We start from the raw sequence: 15,761 nt of genomic DNA, 5'->3' as shown, positions 1-15,761 counted from the left end.
GTCCGGGAGCTGGCAAATCAAAAAGAGCTGTCCTGGTTTGAAGAAAGAAATCTTTATTAATAATCTTAATAATAATAATACTGTTGATTTGAATGGTCACACCTTGGAAGCATACAGAATGGTAAGAAAGGAAGCCTGGGGCCTGGCTGCAGTCCTGGGGGTCGGGGGGCAGAGGGCGCAGGGCCCGGGCAGAGCGGCTGCGGGAGGAGGGGCCGGACGGCAGGGGCGGGGCCTGTACAGAGGAGGAGCCGAGGCGGGCGGGGCTATGTACAGCGGGAGTACAAAAGGAGCCTCATCTCAGGAGCTTCAGGAGCTGATGCTGAATAGAAAGTGAGGTGTAGTTTCCTACTTTTTAAGTTTCATGAGACAGTGGAGCCATGTCGGAGCCTAGTCTTTTGTTATTTTTTTTGCTGCTTCCCCTGCCTGGCCAGGGGCTCCTCCCTGCTGCCTGGTCTGCTGCCCCTCCCACCCCGGACCTGACCCGAGGGCAGGGGAGGGGGCTGTGGACGGCCCCGGCCTCCCCCCACGCCTCGCCCTCTCTGCTCCTGCCGTCCAGACCCATAGCACCGTGACCCCAACCTCACCGCGCAGCCAGGCGCCGGCCTGGCCTGTCCCTCTGCTCCCTCGCGGGACCAGGCACTGCAGGGCAGGGGCCCGAGGTATCGACCCAGTGATGAGGCCTTGGCTCGCGAGGCGGGCCTTCCCTCCCCCGGACCAGGCCCGGGGCCTCCTCCAGACGGGGAACCAGGAACGACGGGTCAGAGCAAGTCCTCCCACGCGCTTAGGTGCAGGGAGGGGACCCTGGCCTGGCACCGGGAGCCCCCTCACGTGGAGGGAGGGGGCCTGGGTGCCCCATAGTTCTGGAAACACCTCAGCCCTTGGTGTTGGGGGCGGACCCCGGGGCTGCTGGTCTGACAGTCTCCGGGGGCTGCACACGCCTCCCGAGGTTTGCAGGACTCGGGTGCTGGCGCGGGGCCAGAGGGGTAGCTGGGGCACAGCGTGGGAGACACGGGGTGACTGGGCACAGCTGAAGCCCTGGGATGGAAAGCTGCCCCCTCCCCGCCCGCCCAGCCCGGCCGCCCCTCCTCTGGCACAGTCGGCAACCAAGGCCAAGTCCCGCTGGCCGCTCTTCCTGCTCAGACCTGCGGCCGCTGGCCACTGAGCCCACACTGCGCGGAGCGGGCCCGAAGGAAGACTTGGTAGAAAACGGAGGCTCCCCTCCCACCTCCCTCCTGCCGGCGCTGGCGGCGGGGCCGCGGACCTGCTCCCTCGCTGAGGTGCAAAGGCTCGAGGGCTCGCGGACTCGGACGTGGTGGATGCTTCTCGGTTTGGTTGGTTTTGTTGCTTGGATCTGAACATCTTTTTTTTTTTTGTTGTGTTTTTTGTTTTGTGATTTTTTTGTGTTTTTTGTTTTTGTTTTTGCCCTTCACGGTCCAAGAAGGAAACAGCGGAAGCTTTCACTACAACAGAAACAGAAAGGCAGGACTTGCAGTTCACAGAAGCAACCGCCAGGGGTGCTGTGGGGGCGCCAGGACCTGGGACCCCAGGGTTCCGGGTGGGTGGGCACGGGCCCCCATACCAGCCCCACTCCCAGCTTCAGGGCCCTCCTTGTCTTGAGTAAGTGAATTTAATGCAGACCTTCGGCCTCCAGGGCAGAGAGAGGCCATGGTCAAGGGCGGAGAAGGGCGCTGCGGGAAGGGAAGAGCGACAGGGAGCCCGGGCGGGCAGACGCCGCTGGCAGGCTCTGCTGAGAACTGGGCAGGGCCGGGGGCTCCAGGCAGACCAGGGCTGAGATCAGGGCGTGGCAGGTGGGGGACCTGGAATGAGGCAGCTGAGAGGTGCTCTGGGCAGTGGAAGTGACCCGTGAGGGGAACCCCAGGCGGGACCTGCCCACTCCATCAGCTGGAATGGATGTGCCCATGGAGGGGGGAGGATCACGCCCTGGCTGGCGGGGACCCACACCCTCTAGTGGGCCGTCCGCCCCTGGAAGCCCAGCTCCGACATGAAGGAGACCAGGGCCCTTGGCTGTGCCACTTTTTCCTGTATTGGAGGTGCTGGGCCCGCATGTGGCGGGGCCCTGGCCCGTCTGGTGGCTTCTCCAGATGCTCCCTCAGGTCTCTGCTCTGCCCGCAGACCCCAGCCCCTCGGGTTTGGAGGTAAACACTGAGCATGGCCCCGCCAGGAGCACCGGAGGAGCGGCAGCACCCTCCCCTGTCCTCCGGCTCAGGCTCCCTTATCGGAGAGGTACCCGGACAAGAAGTTCCAGGCTTGGGGAAGGGAGGGCAGTGCTGTACGCAAGCACAGACCCCGACGCTGGGCCGGCAGGGACCCCACCTCAGGGGTGTGGCTGGAGGGGAGAGGCTGCAGGCCCGGGCAGCGCAGGGCTGGGTCACTTCCGGGCTCCGGGGCAGCGAGATTTCCTCCTACACTTTCACTTCTTACCACAGAGGCTAAGGGAACCCCTGAGGCTGATGTGGCTCCCCCCCCCAACTTCAGCAGGAAACATCAATGAAACTTAATCAGAAATGTTAGTGTAGCTGGATGGCGACAGGAGGGCAGACGGCTGCGCCTGCGATTACCTGGGTGAAGGTGGGGAGGAGGCACTGTCCTGGCCAGGAACCCACCCATCAGGGCAGACAGGCAGGCACCCCTCGACCGATCCCTGAACCCCAGACTGGCTGGGGTGGCTTCCTGGGGGGGCCAGGCCGGTGTCTTCTGTGGCTCTGTAGCCCAGGGGGCGGGGAGTGGGCATGGCCCTCTTGGGCGCTATTGCTAGTTCTGGGGAGGGGTCTTCTGCCCAGCCTAGCCCCTCCCACTATGTGCATACTGTACCTGAAATGGCTTGGGGGGGCACAACGTCAACAAAGTCAAAATAGGAACCAAGGTTTCAGACATACGGGGGTGACCAGGGCCAAAGACACACACGCCATCGTGGGGAAGACCAGCTGGCTGGAGGTAAAACCTATGGACTTAAGAGTCGCGGAGGTCAGCGGCGCGTGTCGCTGACCGGGAGGGGTGCACTGTCCTCCGGGTGGCTGTGCCTGGTTTTGGACTGCTGGGTTTGGTGTGTATTAGGCAGTCAGTGTGAATGCTGTTAGGGGCTGGGCCTCTTGCTAGTAGGGGGTGAAGCGGCTGTACCCTCCTCGGCAGAGGCTAGCCTGCAACATCAAAGATGAAAAACAGCCAATCAGTACCACCTTTGGGGAAGGGGGGGAAAAAGCAAAAAGAAAAAAAAATAAGGAAAAAAAAAAAGAGAAACCGCTAAATCCCGTTGTCTGCCCCCCTCCTGTTGGCCTTAGGGAGGATGCGTGCTGGTGGTCACGGCAGCAGGAGGGGCCCTGGTGTCTCGGGGTCAGGGGGTGCTGGGATCACCAGCCGCAGAGCTTCTGGATGACGAGGTTTGAGTGTCTCGCCGTGATTCTCTTGGCTCAGGCCTGGCCCTTCCCTGCCCCCTTTCCCCGTAATCTGGGGCGGGGGGGCATCTGACAGGAGCCCCACCTCCTCAGAGCCCAGTGGGGCTGGCGAGGGGGGGGCAGGACTCAGCCCCTCCAGACACAGGAGGGTAGAAGGCCCTCCGGTCAGGGTTCCTGAGGCTTTGGCTCCACCAGGAGGGGCTGCGTCTGCTCACCCAGCTCCAAGGGGCCGTCCTTCTGGTGCCCTTTGCTCTCCCACACCCCCGGGGCTCCCCACCTGCCCCACCCACCGGTCTCCCTAGCAAAGGGAGGAAAATGATAAGTGCCAGAGAAGAAAAGTTGGGGTAAAAAACAGAAAATCTTTATAAAAAAAGAAGAAAAAAACCCCAAGAGGAAACCCTCTGAGTTGATGGAAGCGTTTAGCTAGCAGCTACATGGAGGGCCAGGCTGGTCCCGAAGCCGAGGGGCCCCCTCGAGAGGCCTGCGCCCCGCGGCTGCCAGCAGTCACCGCAGGCTGCGTGGGAGGTCTGAGGCTCATTAAAAATCGAAAACGAAAACAAATATTGGGACGGAGTCATCAAAACCAAGGGAGAGAGAAAAAAAATCCGTAGTCTCTGACCCTCCTCCCTCTTTATCCCCCAGAATGTTTTCATCTTTGATGCTGATGCCAAGCTAGCTAAAAACCGACATGAGCACCCCCTGGGGTTGGGCCGGGTGGGCCCGGGAGGTGGCTGTCCACTGGAAGCAGATCTGGGGGTACAGAGTGAGCTGGGCTGCATGTGTCGACAGCTGGCCATACACACACACACACACAGACACACTGGCCCGCACACCTCCGGCCTCGGCAAGCCCTTCAGAAGCACGGCCCTCCGCCCAGCCCCGTCACCCCGCCAGCAGCCTTGGAGGGGTCACAGGGCAGGGGCCTGGGTGAGCAACAGCGGGCAGCCCTCGTTCCCCACCTTGACGTGAGGAAAGGTACAGTCAGGGGACGACAGGACACAGAGGGATCATGGCACGGACACACCCACATGAGGAGAGGTGGAGGCCCTGCCTGCCTCTGGAGCCTCTGCTGGGAGGGTTTGGTTTGCTTTTCCTGCCGCGGAACCGAGGGCCCAGGCGGGGCTTTGGCTACGGGGCTCAGAAAGCTGGGCCACGCCAGGCGGCCTCCCCGATGACCGGAAGTCACCCCCGGGCAGCTGACTGTCTGGGCTGACCTGCCTCCCTCTACGCCGCCAGGGCACAAAGGGGAACTCCCCCCCAGTCCCGACCCAGGCCTCGGCCCTTCCAGGCACCAGGCCAGAGGCCTGGGTCACTCCCCTGAGCGCCCGCCCTGCCCCACCACCGGCCACGAGGCGGGCCCACCTCGTGGCTCTGGCCGAGGGCAGCCGGCCGCAGCCTCCTTACCATGGTTCCAATGCTGTAGGTCGCTGCGGGGCCAATGGTGTGGTGATACGGGTCCGCAGCCGCATAGACTCTGCCGTAACTGGGGAGGCGAGCACAGGAGGGGCGTGGGGGCGGTGGCGCAGGTGAGGGACACAGCAGGTCCCGGCCTCCCCCGTAGGTGACACCCCAAGGCCCCTCCCCACCGCACCCCCCCCACTTCCTGCCTCTTTGCAGGGAAGTGTCGCAAACACAGCTGGACACAAGTCAGCGAGTGCTAGCCTGACAAGGCTGCAACAAAGGCGTGGGTCCGAGCCTGCTGCCTGCCCCTGGAGGGCGGCCTGGGGGATCCCCGGGCCAGGGCCGGTGCCTCAGTCAAGAGCAATGGCTGTCCTGCCCTCCACGAAGTGCCCACGGCCTGTCCAGCACTGCAGACTCCACCCTCCCCCAAGCTGGAACTCTGTGGCCAGGAGGCCAAGTGCCCACAGGGCAGGGTGCCGGGCCAGGCCACCCCTGAGGACCTGCCCTCAAAACAAGAGAACCACCCCCGGGCGGCTGGGCGTGCTGGCGGCTGGGCAGAGGCTAGGCTCCCACGCGGTGCACACCACGCCTGGACGAGGCAGAAGGATCTCGGACCCAGGGGCACTGAGAAGGATCAGAGGCGTGCCAGTGGCTAAAGCAAAGGCTCCTGATTACTCTTCTCGCTCGGGGCCTCCAGAGCTTGGGGTGGTTGGGGGTGCTGGGGTCAGGCCTTGGTCTCCCCATTACTGCAGGCAAGACGTGATTGTGGAACTTGGGGGTTTGCTGGCTTGGGGTCTCCAAGCCAGGTGGACCTGCGCTCCTCTGTCTAGACCCTGTGTCCACCTGGAGGAAGCATCCCGAGGCTCTGAACCACGTGTAAGGCTTCTTGTTGGTCTGAGCCCAACGTCTCCCCCCGACCCCTGCCTCCCAGCTCTCCACCAGCTGAGAGTACCTGTCACTGTAGGCGGCTGCGGCTGCGGCTGCTGGCTGAGCGTATCTGTAGGCAGCATAGCCTCCCTGCAGGGTAAGTGGGGGGGGGGGAAGACAGCACACCAGCTTAATGGGGCAGACAGAGCTTTCAACATTGACCTTGGTCAGGTGAGGGCTGGCAGGCCTGGGGGCACCCAGCTTGTGGTCTAGTGGGGGTCTGGGGACTGGGGACTGTCAAGTGGCCTGGTTCGAGGTGAGCGGGGTCCATTCACCGCATTCGTGCAGGCGTCCCTGTGTGCGTTTCAACACACGGCTGGGCACCCATTACACCGCTAGCTGTGTTCAAAGCTTCAGAGCCCAGCAGGTGCTCACAGACCTGCCATGAGGCCAGTGTGCCCCTGACTTGATGCTGATGGGTGTGGAGGACCCATGGGTGACGCTGGGTGCTATTCCACACACTGGGATGGGTCAAGGGCACGCCTCGGATTGCAGAATTACAGGCCGGGGGGAAGGAGGTCTTTGTGGGGTGGGTGTTGTCAGCAAGGGTTCCGAGCTCAAGTAGCAGTATGTGCAGCCCCAGAAAAGGAGAGAAGAGACTGGACCCCATCAAGGGGTCTGGCCTGGAGCCCCTACCTCCTGGCCTCTCTCTGGGCCTTTGCAATGGACAAATCAGTGACCCCATTGTGACGAGGACTATGGAGAGTCACCCACTGCCCGCGTCATACAACCAACACCTTGTGAGACAGAGCAGACATGCCTGGCTCATCGGGGCTGCGGGGGCCCCACTGCTACTCGCACCCCACCAGGAGTAACCCAGATTTCGCTGTGCTGAGGTCACCTTCCCGGGTTCCCAGGATGGGAGGGGGTAGGGAGTGGGGCAGGGAGGGCAGACTCTGCTCCCTGAGACACACTAAATGCCTGATGCCACCCCCTCCCCAGGGCTGCACTTACATAAATCTCAGCACCATAAAAGCCATCCTGATACACGACCCTGGAAGCAAACGGACAAGAAAGTGGTGGGAACGCTGGAGAGGTGGGGTAGGCCGGCTCCGGTGTCTGCTGAGGAGGGAGGGGGCAGGGTGCCAGCCCTGTCCATGGGACTGGCATTTTAACAAGCGTTTGCTCCAGTGCCCTGTTTTGGTATAACAATAGAGTAACACCCTTGCTGATCAGCTCCTTTCTCCCACAAACCCCGGGGCCCATGGGACCACCTTGCTTCCCCTCCCTCTCCCCCACCCCAAGCAGCGGTCTCCCTCACCAGGGGCAGAGGGCGCTGGGCCCCGGGGAATGGACCAGGAAGGGCTTAGAGGCGCTCCACTGAGCTCCAGGGCCAACGAGGACCCACTAAAGCATTGGGCAAGATGCTGGGGCTCTAAATGTCCCCCACATGCCAGTGACCCTGGGATCCCGTGGCAGGGTTGGGGGGGTACTGATATGGAGGGGATGGCAGTGTGGAGGTCCGGGTTCCCACGCCCACTGCCCCCTAGATCTGGAACAGCTGCCCAGCCCCTCCTGCTGCACCACACCTCCCTTCCTAGGCCCCCTGGGCCTTCCTCCAAGTCTCCCTCCCTGCGCCCCCAGGTACTCACGCTCCGTAAGTCGGGATGGGGGGTGGGGGCGGTGCAGCCCGGAACGTATTATACACAGCCCGGCCCCGGCCCCGTAGGTGCGCGCCCCTGTAGGCCACGGCTGTCCCGGTGGTGGGGTAGGGGAACCCCGTCACTGCAGGAGAGGGGGTCGGAGAGCAGAAGGTGTGAGAGGGCGGAGGCAGAGGGCGGAGGCCTCAGCCACACCCACACTAACCACGCCCCGGCCACACCCACCCGACCCCATCCTGCCCAGCCTCTCCCCAGGACAACCCGGCCAGGCTTGCCCACCCCTACTCCGGGGCTTAGCTGTTACCTGCATAGAATTCAGGCCCGTAGACTGCGCCTACCACCGGGTTTAGCTTCCAGCCTAGAAGAGAAGAGAAGAAACCCAGTGACTGTCTTCCCATTCTCTCCTACCTCACGCTATGCCCAGGAACCCCCGAGACCCAGGCTGAGCCGCGCCCGGACATTCCCAGGGCGGCGCAGCTGCAGAGGGCCGGCGGGACCTCCCTTCGTAGTCGGGGGCATGGATGAGGCAGGAACACAGACCCCGGGCCCCTCTGGGGATGCTGCAGCCTCACTGGCTGGGCGCCTTCTGCTCCCTAACCAACAGGGACCCAGTCACTCCCAACCATCCACCTGGTATCTTGATTCTTTTCAAATATTGGGCCTCTCCAGCCTGCGCTGGGCCTCCCCGTTCCAGGGCACCGGTCCCAGCAGCTTGGCGTCTGCAGTGTCTGCAGAAGAGCACTGGGAGGGAAGGCGGAACTCATCACACAAGCTCCTGCAGGCCCCCAGCAGGGGTGGGTGGCCTGGCTGCTTTAGCGCCTGACAGCCCAGTCGTGGGAGCTGTTTTGTGTGGGCGCCTGCCTGCCCTCATCCAGGAGGGTCAGAGGCTGCTGTGAATGAAGGTGCTTGGCCTCAGCTGGCAACCTCCTCCACCTTCGAAGGGGACGCCTTTCCCAGTACCGAGTCCTGCTCTCACTATCCGTGACTGTCTCTCACCAAAGCAGCCAATGGGAGGGCTGCCCAGGAAGAGCTGGGGAGGAAGGGTCTCGGGATCCGGGTGGGAAGGACAGCTAGCATGTCCTCAGCACTACCACGAGCCGCAGCCAAGGAGGAAGTGCCTCGCCCTCCCATTTTACAGACGAGCAAGTGGGAGCTCAGGGAGGCAAGGCAGCATGGAGAATCACAGGGCTGGCGGGTGGCAGAGCCAGAGTCAAACCAGCCGAGGACACCAGACCCCCAGTCCTGGCCACTCCCTGTCCCCCCCCCCCCCGCAGGTGGGCTGGCTGTTTCCGGGCTGGTCTTCATCTCCCACCAGGGATGAAGGTGCAGGGGCGAAGGCCTGCTTCCATCTGAGCCTCGGGGGGTGGCAACCAGCTGGCTGAGCCTGCACCGGCCCCAGATGGTCAGGGAGTGAGGACAGGGTCCGCTCATCTGACCAGGCCCAGCCCCTGGCCCCTTAGCTTCCCCGCATCTTTGCAGCATGCCCCCGGGCCCAGCTCCACGTCCCAAACCCAGATTCCAACAACCCTGGGGCTGGTGTCCCGGAGGTTCCTCCCGGGGGCCCCCTGTCTCCACGCTTTGCATGAGACTGTGGGCCGCCTTCCATCCCTGGGTCACCGTCACGGGACCCACACAGGCGTCTGCCCCTGAACATTACTGGCGAGCCTCTGGAATCTTCTATAGATACCAGGTCAGGAAGGACACAACTCTTCATCTTCTGGGAAGAACTCCAGTCCCAAGAACTAAGTCTTCTTAGCAACAACCCACAACGGAGCAGAGTCCTGTACCACTGACCCGGGCCCACCTCCCTCAGGTTCCATCCAGCAGCTCTTCTGGGTCGTCTGAGAGGCTGCACTTCTGCTTCAGACGGCCCTGGCACTGCCCCTGTCAAGTCTGGACTCCTGGGTGCCTCCACTTGCTGCTCTGGCCCCGCTTCACTGGGACCCCAGCCTGAGACCCACCTAGTGGATCCTTTGTTTCTTCTGCAAATAGGAACACCTGGTCAAACCTGGTGCATTGGGTGCCTGCAGTGGAAACCTCTGCCCCCCTGACCGACCTATGAGTTTGAATCCTCTAGAGCGTTAAGCAAAGTCAAGCCACACCCTCGGCCACCAGAGACCACGAGCCAGGTTTCACTGCCACCCGCAAGGAACCCAGGGCCGGACCATTGCAGCCCCTGTCACCCTCGCCCAAGCCCACAAAGACATTGAAATGAAATTGTTGCTGCCTTCGAGGTGGGCAGAGGCTTCTCCCTCTCTCCACGCCCTGTCATTCAGCAGGCATGGGTTCCGTCTGTGCCTGTTCTGTGCCAAGGATGCAGGCGTTCAGGGATGAATTCCCTTCTGAATCCCACGCTCCTTAGCATCCTCGGGTCTGCCCAGAAAGCAGGAGCTCTCGGGAAGGCTGCACAGCTGCCACGATCACCCCGACCCTGGAAGAACATCTACCCCTTCTCTTCCTGTGCCTAGCACCAGGTCACAGAAGTCATACCCGGCGTGGGCAAAGCTGGGGATCCCCCGGATTTCCAGGAAGTTGAGCTTCTTTTTTCTATGGCTGCGGCCGCAGCACGTGGAAGTTCCTGGGCCAGGGATCGAACCTGTACCACAGTAGTGACCTGAGCCACAGCAGTGACAACACTGGATCCTTAACGCTTGGAGTTCCCACTGTGCCACCAGGGAACTCCAGGAATCTGAGCTTTGATAGTCCTCAAAAAAGCAGGATGGGTGTGACTACAGCCTAATCTAAGTGGAGCCCTGGCTGAAGGGGGCCCCCCCCCGCCCCTGCCCCAGGAGGACGGAGGGGGAGGCCTGGCTGGAAGGTCAGGTGGCAGATCCACCCACGGCCCTTCCCTAGGCTTTCCACACTGACCCGTGCCCTGACTCCACGTGCATCTGATCAGACCAAGGCAAGAAAGAGAGGGTGGGGTGGGGGGTGCTCGGTCCCCTCTGTCTTGCTGGCGGGAAGGGAGCAAAGCCCACGTGCCCCTGGGAGACGGAGCAGGGCTGCTGCTTCCTGGCAAGGGGGACTAACTCCAAAAGACCCCAATGTTTTGCCAGCTACACCCAAACCAGCCCCGACCTGGTGAAGGTGAGGCATGCAGTGGCCTGAGCTGTCCCTCTGCTCCCTGGGCAGCTAGCGCTTGTCTTCAAAGACAACCAGCCACCTCCGCTTACAGTCCGTGTCCGCATGTGCCTGGCCACCCAGCCGCCATGCTCTCCCAGCAGGTGGGGCCTCAAACTTGCAGCGCCTCCAACCCCCAGGGGTGGGGGGACTGTCCCTCTAGCTGTCACCACACTCATTAAATTCTGAGTATCTCCAGCCCAGGCCTTCCTCGGCGCTTAGGAAATAAAGGACAATCTAGAAAGTGGCTCCCACTCCCTGCGCTAGAAGCCCGTGCATGCTGGGGAAAGCACGGGGGTCTCACCGGCTGTGGGGCGGAGGCGGCGGCCCCAGCTCCCCTGCTGCCCCACTCCCTTCTGATGGCAGCAGAGCTGGGACACAAGAGGACCCTCAGCCTGCAGGGAGGCCGGCCTCCCGCAGTCTGGGCCCCCTGGCCCTGTCCCCACTGGCGGCCCCTGCAGCCTCCCCGCGGTCCTGGGCTCCTTACCGTTGGTGTAGGGGTTCGCAGTCTTCTTGTTGGTCATGACTCGGGCCGTGGCGTTATTGACCTGCCCAGAGAGAGGGAGGGAGAGGCTGAGGGGGGCACTGGCCTGCGGGCCACTGGCCGCCCCAGTGCTGCTCTGAACTTCTCCTCTGGGGCCGCCCCGGAAGGGGCTGTGGGTGGGCGAGGAGGCCCCAGTGCACCTGGGCAGAGACACTGGCCAGCCTCGGCCACCAGCCTGGCCCCCAACCTGGGCCTGCCCTCCTTGCTCCGCTGTGCTGCCCCCTCCCAAGGCCCCACTGGCTCTCGCCCTCCACACGGCTATCCCCACAAAGTGAGCCTCCCTCCAGCAACGCAGGGCCATTGGAGAGGCTGGCTGCTGGACCCTCCACAAGGCACCCAGCTGGGCCAACAGACCGGCCCCAAGACCTCTCTGCTCTGGGTGCCAGGAGGGCCGCCCCCTCCCATAGGGGCAGCACCCCTTTCCCCCCAGGCCAGCAGAGGGCTTTCTGAGGGGGTGCCCGTGCCTGTGGGGCGGGGGGGAGGGGAAAAGGCCCATGGGGGAGGGGCAGGCAGGTGCCAGGGCATCTAAGCCCCTGGTCAGGCTGCCAGAGGGTCAGGCGGGGCTGTGGGAAGGAGTGTGAGGCGTGTGCACAGGGAGCAGAGATCAGGGCAGGCGTGGGACTTGAGGGAGGGGGCACATCAGAGTGAGCCCCTGGAGACGCCGGGCTGGATCCTGGCCAAGGTGGGTGCCTCCAGCACCCCCGTTCTTCAAACCCTCCCCTCGGGCCCATGCACCGCGCTTCCCATGGGCTCTGCGCTAGCCGCTGGCCCTGCCCTCTCTTGGCACCCTGGCCTGCTGGGAAGCCCAGCTCCCAGATCCCAGAGCCTCAGCACTGGGTGGGAACACGCAGGCCCCAGAAGGGGCAGGGAGGGGGTGGGGAGTGTCGGGGGACCCCTCGCCCCTCTGCTCCTCTGAGCTGGGTTCCTTTCTAGGCACTGGTGGGAGGGGGTGGGGAGTTTGGGGGGACCCCTCGCCCCTCTCCCTTCTGCTCCTTTGAGCTGGGTTCCTTTCTAGGCTCTGGCCACTTACTGCTGCCAGCCCTCTGGGGCGAAATGCAGGACGAGGCAGTGCGGCGGGGCGGGGGGTGGGGAAGGGGCAGCTGCTGCTCCTTGGTGAGAGGGGGCGGGGAGATTAACCACCCCTCTCATCGAGGGGACGGACCAGGCTAGCTGAGGTCCTTGGAGATGCCAAGCCTTGAACACATGACTTCTGGGGCTCCTTCCAGTGTCTGACTGAACTCCACAGCTGGGGAGAGGATGGGGGCAGGTTGGGGGACCTCCGGGTCGGCCTGAGGTCCAGACCCACTAGGAGCAGCAGGTGGTGGGCTCGGCTCTGGTCTCGGTGTGGCCTCGCCATGGGACCCTGGCCCGGCTCTCCGCAGGGCCGCAGCAGGGCAGGGCGGGGGCCCCGGGGTGATCAGAGGCGGCTCTCAAGGGCGTCCCTGCCGCAGCACACTTATCTGAGCACCTCAATTTTCCGTCCCTCTACGATCGTCCCATTCAGCTTCTCCCGGGCTCGGTCAGCATCTGAGCTAGTTTCAAAAGTTACAAACCCAAAACCCTGTGAGCGGAGAAGGACAGACACGGAGAGAAAGACATAGGATGAGAAAAAGGAAAAAAAAGGAGGCGTAAGGGTGGGGTGGGAGGGGGCAGGGCAACGGGGGAGGGTTAGAGAGAGAGGGGTGAGTCAGGTGAGTTGAAGGAGGGACTCAGGCAGCTCAGAGGTCTGTCCTGGTGCCACCAGCAGGATGCCCAGGAGGGGTACAGCCCCAGGTGGGGGCGGCTGCTGGCCTGGCCTGAGCCTGGCCTGAGCTGACCGCCTGGCACCTCCGAGCACACAGGCCAAAGCGATAAGAGACACTGACCTGACCAGGTCTTGCCCTAACCCCACTGGGAGGCCAAGGCTGGCCTCCTGGACCTGAGGGGGCGGCCTCACCCATCTTCACCCTAGGAGCCCGGGGGCAGGGGGGTCTTCCGGTCCAGGAGCAGGGCTGGACTCTGCGGGCCCTCCCGCCTGCCCTCCCCCCCCCGCAGGCCCTCCCCAAGCCTCTGGGCAGCTCCAGGCAGGCCAGCAGCCCCAGGGGAGCAACTCGCAGGCTGGGGACTCAGGCCTGGGGGCTTGGATGCAGACAGAGGTCCTGGCAGCTTAGAGAGAAGGGAGCGTCGGCAGCAGCAGCGACAACACAGACAGCGGGGTGGGGTGGGGGCGGAGGAGCGGGGAGTACAAGCACCCGTGTCGCTCAGGGGTCCTCAGGCTCGAAGCTCTCCAGGAAGGAAACGCACATTTCACACGTTAGCCTGGCGGGACCTACAGCCGGCGCTGTAATGGTGGCGCCTCTGGGCGGCACCCACCTTGGAGCCCCGCTCGTTAAAAATGATCTCCACGTCTAAAATTTTTCCGAATTGCTGCGGAGACAGAGATGGGAGTGGGGGAGACAGGAGAGGGTGGGTTAAGACTGCCGGCCCGGCTCGCCTGCTCCCCAAGGGACCCTTGCCCATTGCCCATGTCCGGTCCTCTGCCCTGGACCCCTTTCTGCCTCCTACAGGGACACGGAGGGGCTCTTGGGTAGCTGAGGGTGGGGGGTGAAGGGGGGACAGAGTACTTTTCCCGCCAGGAGACTGGCCTCATCTGCGGCATCACCAGTGGTTTCCCTCCTCTCCCTGCTGGCCAGCCAGCCCTAGTTCCCACACAGTGGTACGGGTCTCTGCATAACTCCTTCCCAAAAGGTGGGGTGCTGGGGGGAGGGAGTCCCTGGAAGAGGCAATGTGCCGGGTAGGGGGGGACCCTGTGCTGTTGGCCATCTGTGCTGTTTGGGCTGAGCTGTGTGAGGTGCAGGCAGGGACCCCAAGCCCCTCTGCTGACCAAGACATCTATCAGGCAGCTGGACCCAGATGCTCTGGCTGCCCCCTTCCGGCCCCATCACTGGCCGGGCACCCCCGAGGGGCAGCCCCGTTTCCCTCACTGGCACCATAGACCAAGAACCTGTGAGCCTGGTCCCTAAAATGCCAGCTGAGGTCCCCTGAGGCCTCCAGTGCCCCCAGCTGATGAGTATCCCCCACCCCATAACATTTAGGAGGTGGGTATCAAGGGAGCAGAGAGCCACGTGGAGCCGGGCATCGAGGCACTGCCAGCCCTGCCACGTACTGGGGAGGGAGGACAGTGCTGCGGGCCAGGGGCTGAGCTGAGGGGCATCCTGCGGGGACCAGGTGTGGTGAGGTCCAGGATGCAGGGAGCGGATGGGTATCCAGGTGAACTGATCTGATACGTGGCGGCCCCAGGCTCAGAGAGGCTTGGCAGCTGCCCAGGGCTGAGGCCAAGAGGGGCAGAATCCTCATCTTCCCATGGTTCTAAATCCTGCCCAGCTCCAGCGGGGCCCCCGGAGGGGAATGGCTATCTGGGGAAGGGCAGGTGTGGGTCCTGCACCATCCCGAGGCCCCCTCCTGTTTGCCTGACAAATCCCTCTGGGGTCGGGGGTGGGGTTCAGGGGCCAGAGGCTGCCTGATTTGTGGCGGAAGTGGGGAGTGGGCACAGGGCAGGCAAGGGGAGGAGAGCTTGGGGTGGGAGAGGGGAGAGAGGGACAGAACACGGGCCAAGCGCCTGGGTCTTCCACGGCCAGGCAGGCTGCACCCAGTGGGTGGCGCACCAGCCGGGTGTTCGAATCAGGTGACAGAAGAAAGTCACCACCATTAAAGGGCTGCCGGCAGGGTTCTGCAGTAACACTGCAACTGGCTGAAACCCCATGGAGCAGAGTCTGGGATGGAGCGGGAGAATCCAGGAAGCACCCGCTTCCCATCGTGGGCTCTCCTGGCGCCCCACGCCTGGGCCTGAGAGTGCCAGCCCCAGGCACACAGGACAGGCAGGGGCTGCTGGGAATGAGGCCGGGAGGCTGGCTGCCCTGCCCGGTGCCCTCTTGGGGGCACAGTGGTCCCTGGAGCACTCATCAGGAGGGGCCCTCCGACTGGCAACCTGACTGGCACAGGCCTGGGCCTGAGGGGACTCTACGCAGCCCTGGGGACTTCAGGAGGTGGGGGTGGCAGCCATGCAGATCCCTCCCCCTCCTCCCATCCCACCGGCTCGGGTCAGAGGGGGCTGGACCCAGAGGGCCACGGGAGGCAGGAACCCTGGGGAGCCGAGCGTGGGGGGTGGGAGTGCAGATGGAGGGGCCGGACACACTCACCCCGAACATTTGCCGCAGGTCGGGGTCCCTGAACCGGAAGGGGATGTTGGAGACATGCAGCCGCTTGGGCTGCTGCTTCTCTGTGGGGTCGGAGGGGTGGAGTGGCTGGCTGTCGGTCTGTGCTGCCTCGTCTGTCTGCTGTGGGGACAGGAGCCGGATGGTGAGGCGCCCCCTTCCTTCGGCTCCCACCCCAGACCAGAGCCTCCCCAAGCCCCCTGGACTCCCCTGTCCTAGGATTTGCACAAGACAAGGCACAGCAGGACCTCAGCCTCAGAGGTCCCACCTGCGGGTCTTTGCTGGAGCTGTGCCCACCCACGTCGCGGCGGGCCAGGCCTCCCGGCCGGTGTGTGCACCCCCAACGGCCCCGCCTGTCCACAGAGGTCTGACCTCAGTGGTCCCTCGGCTGTCCTGGTTCTTGGGGTCATGAGTGCACTGTCCCCTGATGTCTCGTGTTCTTGTGAGAACGTGGAGCATTTCAGAAGCTGCCCTCGGCCCATGAATGCAGAGGCCGCCCTCGTTCTGGCGCTGCTCTGGGCGCCTCTCCTTCTGGTGCATCTTCCAAGGCACAGAGTTGGCC

The 15,761-nt window shown here is 63.6% G+C and overlaps 1 protein-coding gene across 1 annotated transcript in view; it reads right to left on the bottom strand.

Moving 5' to 3' along the window:
* Positions 1 to 34: 34 nt before the first annotated feature.
* RBFOX3 (RNA binding fox-1 homolog 3) overlaps positions 35 to 15,761 on the bottom strand; it is a 429,284-nt gene continuing 413,557 nt past the window's right edge. The window contains 10 exon segments of the mRNA NM_001445163.1: positions 35 to 1,460; positions 4,818 to 4,896; positions 5,767 to 5,831; positions 6,696 to 6,735; positions 7,334 to 7,466; positions 7,647 to 7,700; positions 10,950 to 11,010; positions 12,475 to 12,567; positions 13,359 to 13,412; positions 15,185 to 15,322. Coding sequence (NP_001432092.1) covers positions 1,458 to 1,460; positions 4,818 to 4,896; positions 5,767 to 5,831; positions 6,696 to 6,735; positions 7,334 to 7,466; positions 7,647 to 7,700; positions 10,950 to 11,010; positions 12,475 to 12,567; positions 13,359 to 13,412; positions 15,185 to 15,322 — 720 coding nt within the window. The 3' untranslated portion in view covers positions 35 to 1,457.

This window comes from Sus scrofa, chromosome 12, assembly GCF_054392235.1.
Source record: "Sus scrofa isolate SSC_HxYL_T2T_F1_AM1 chromosome 12, Sscrofa_HxYL_maternal_Yorkshire_Landrace_v2.0, whole genome shotgun sequence".
NCBI lineage: Eukaryota > Metazoa > Chordata > Mammalia > Artiodactyla > Suidae > Sus > Sus scrofa.
Note: the sequence above shows the minus strand (reverse complement) of the source record. Positions and strands in the feature narration are given on the sequence as shown.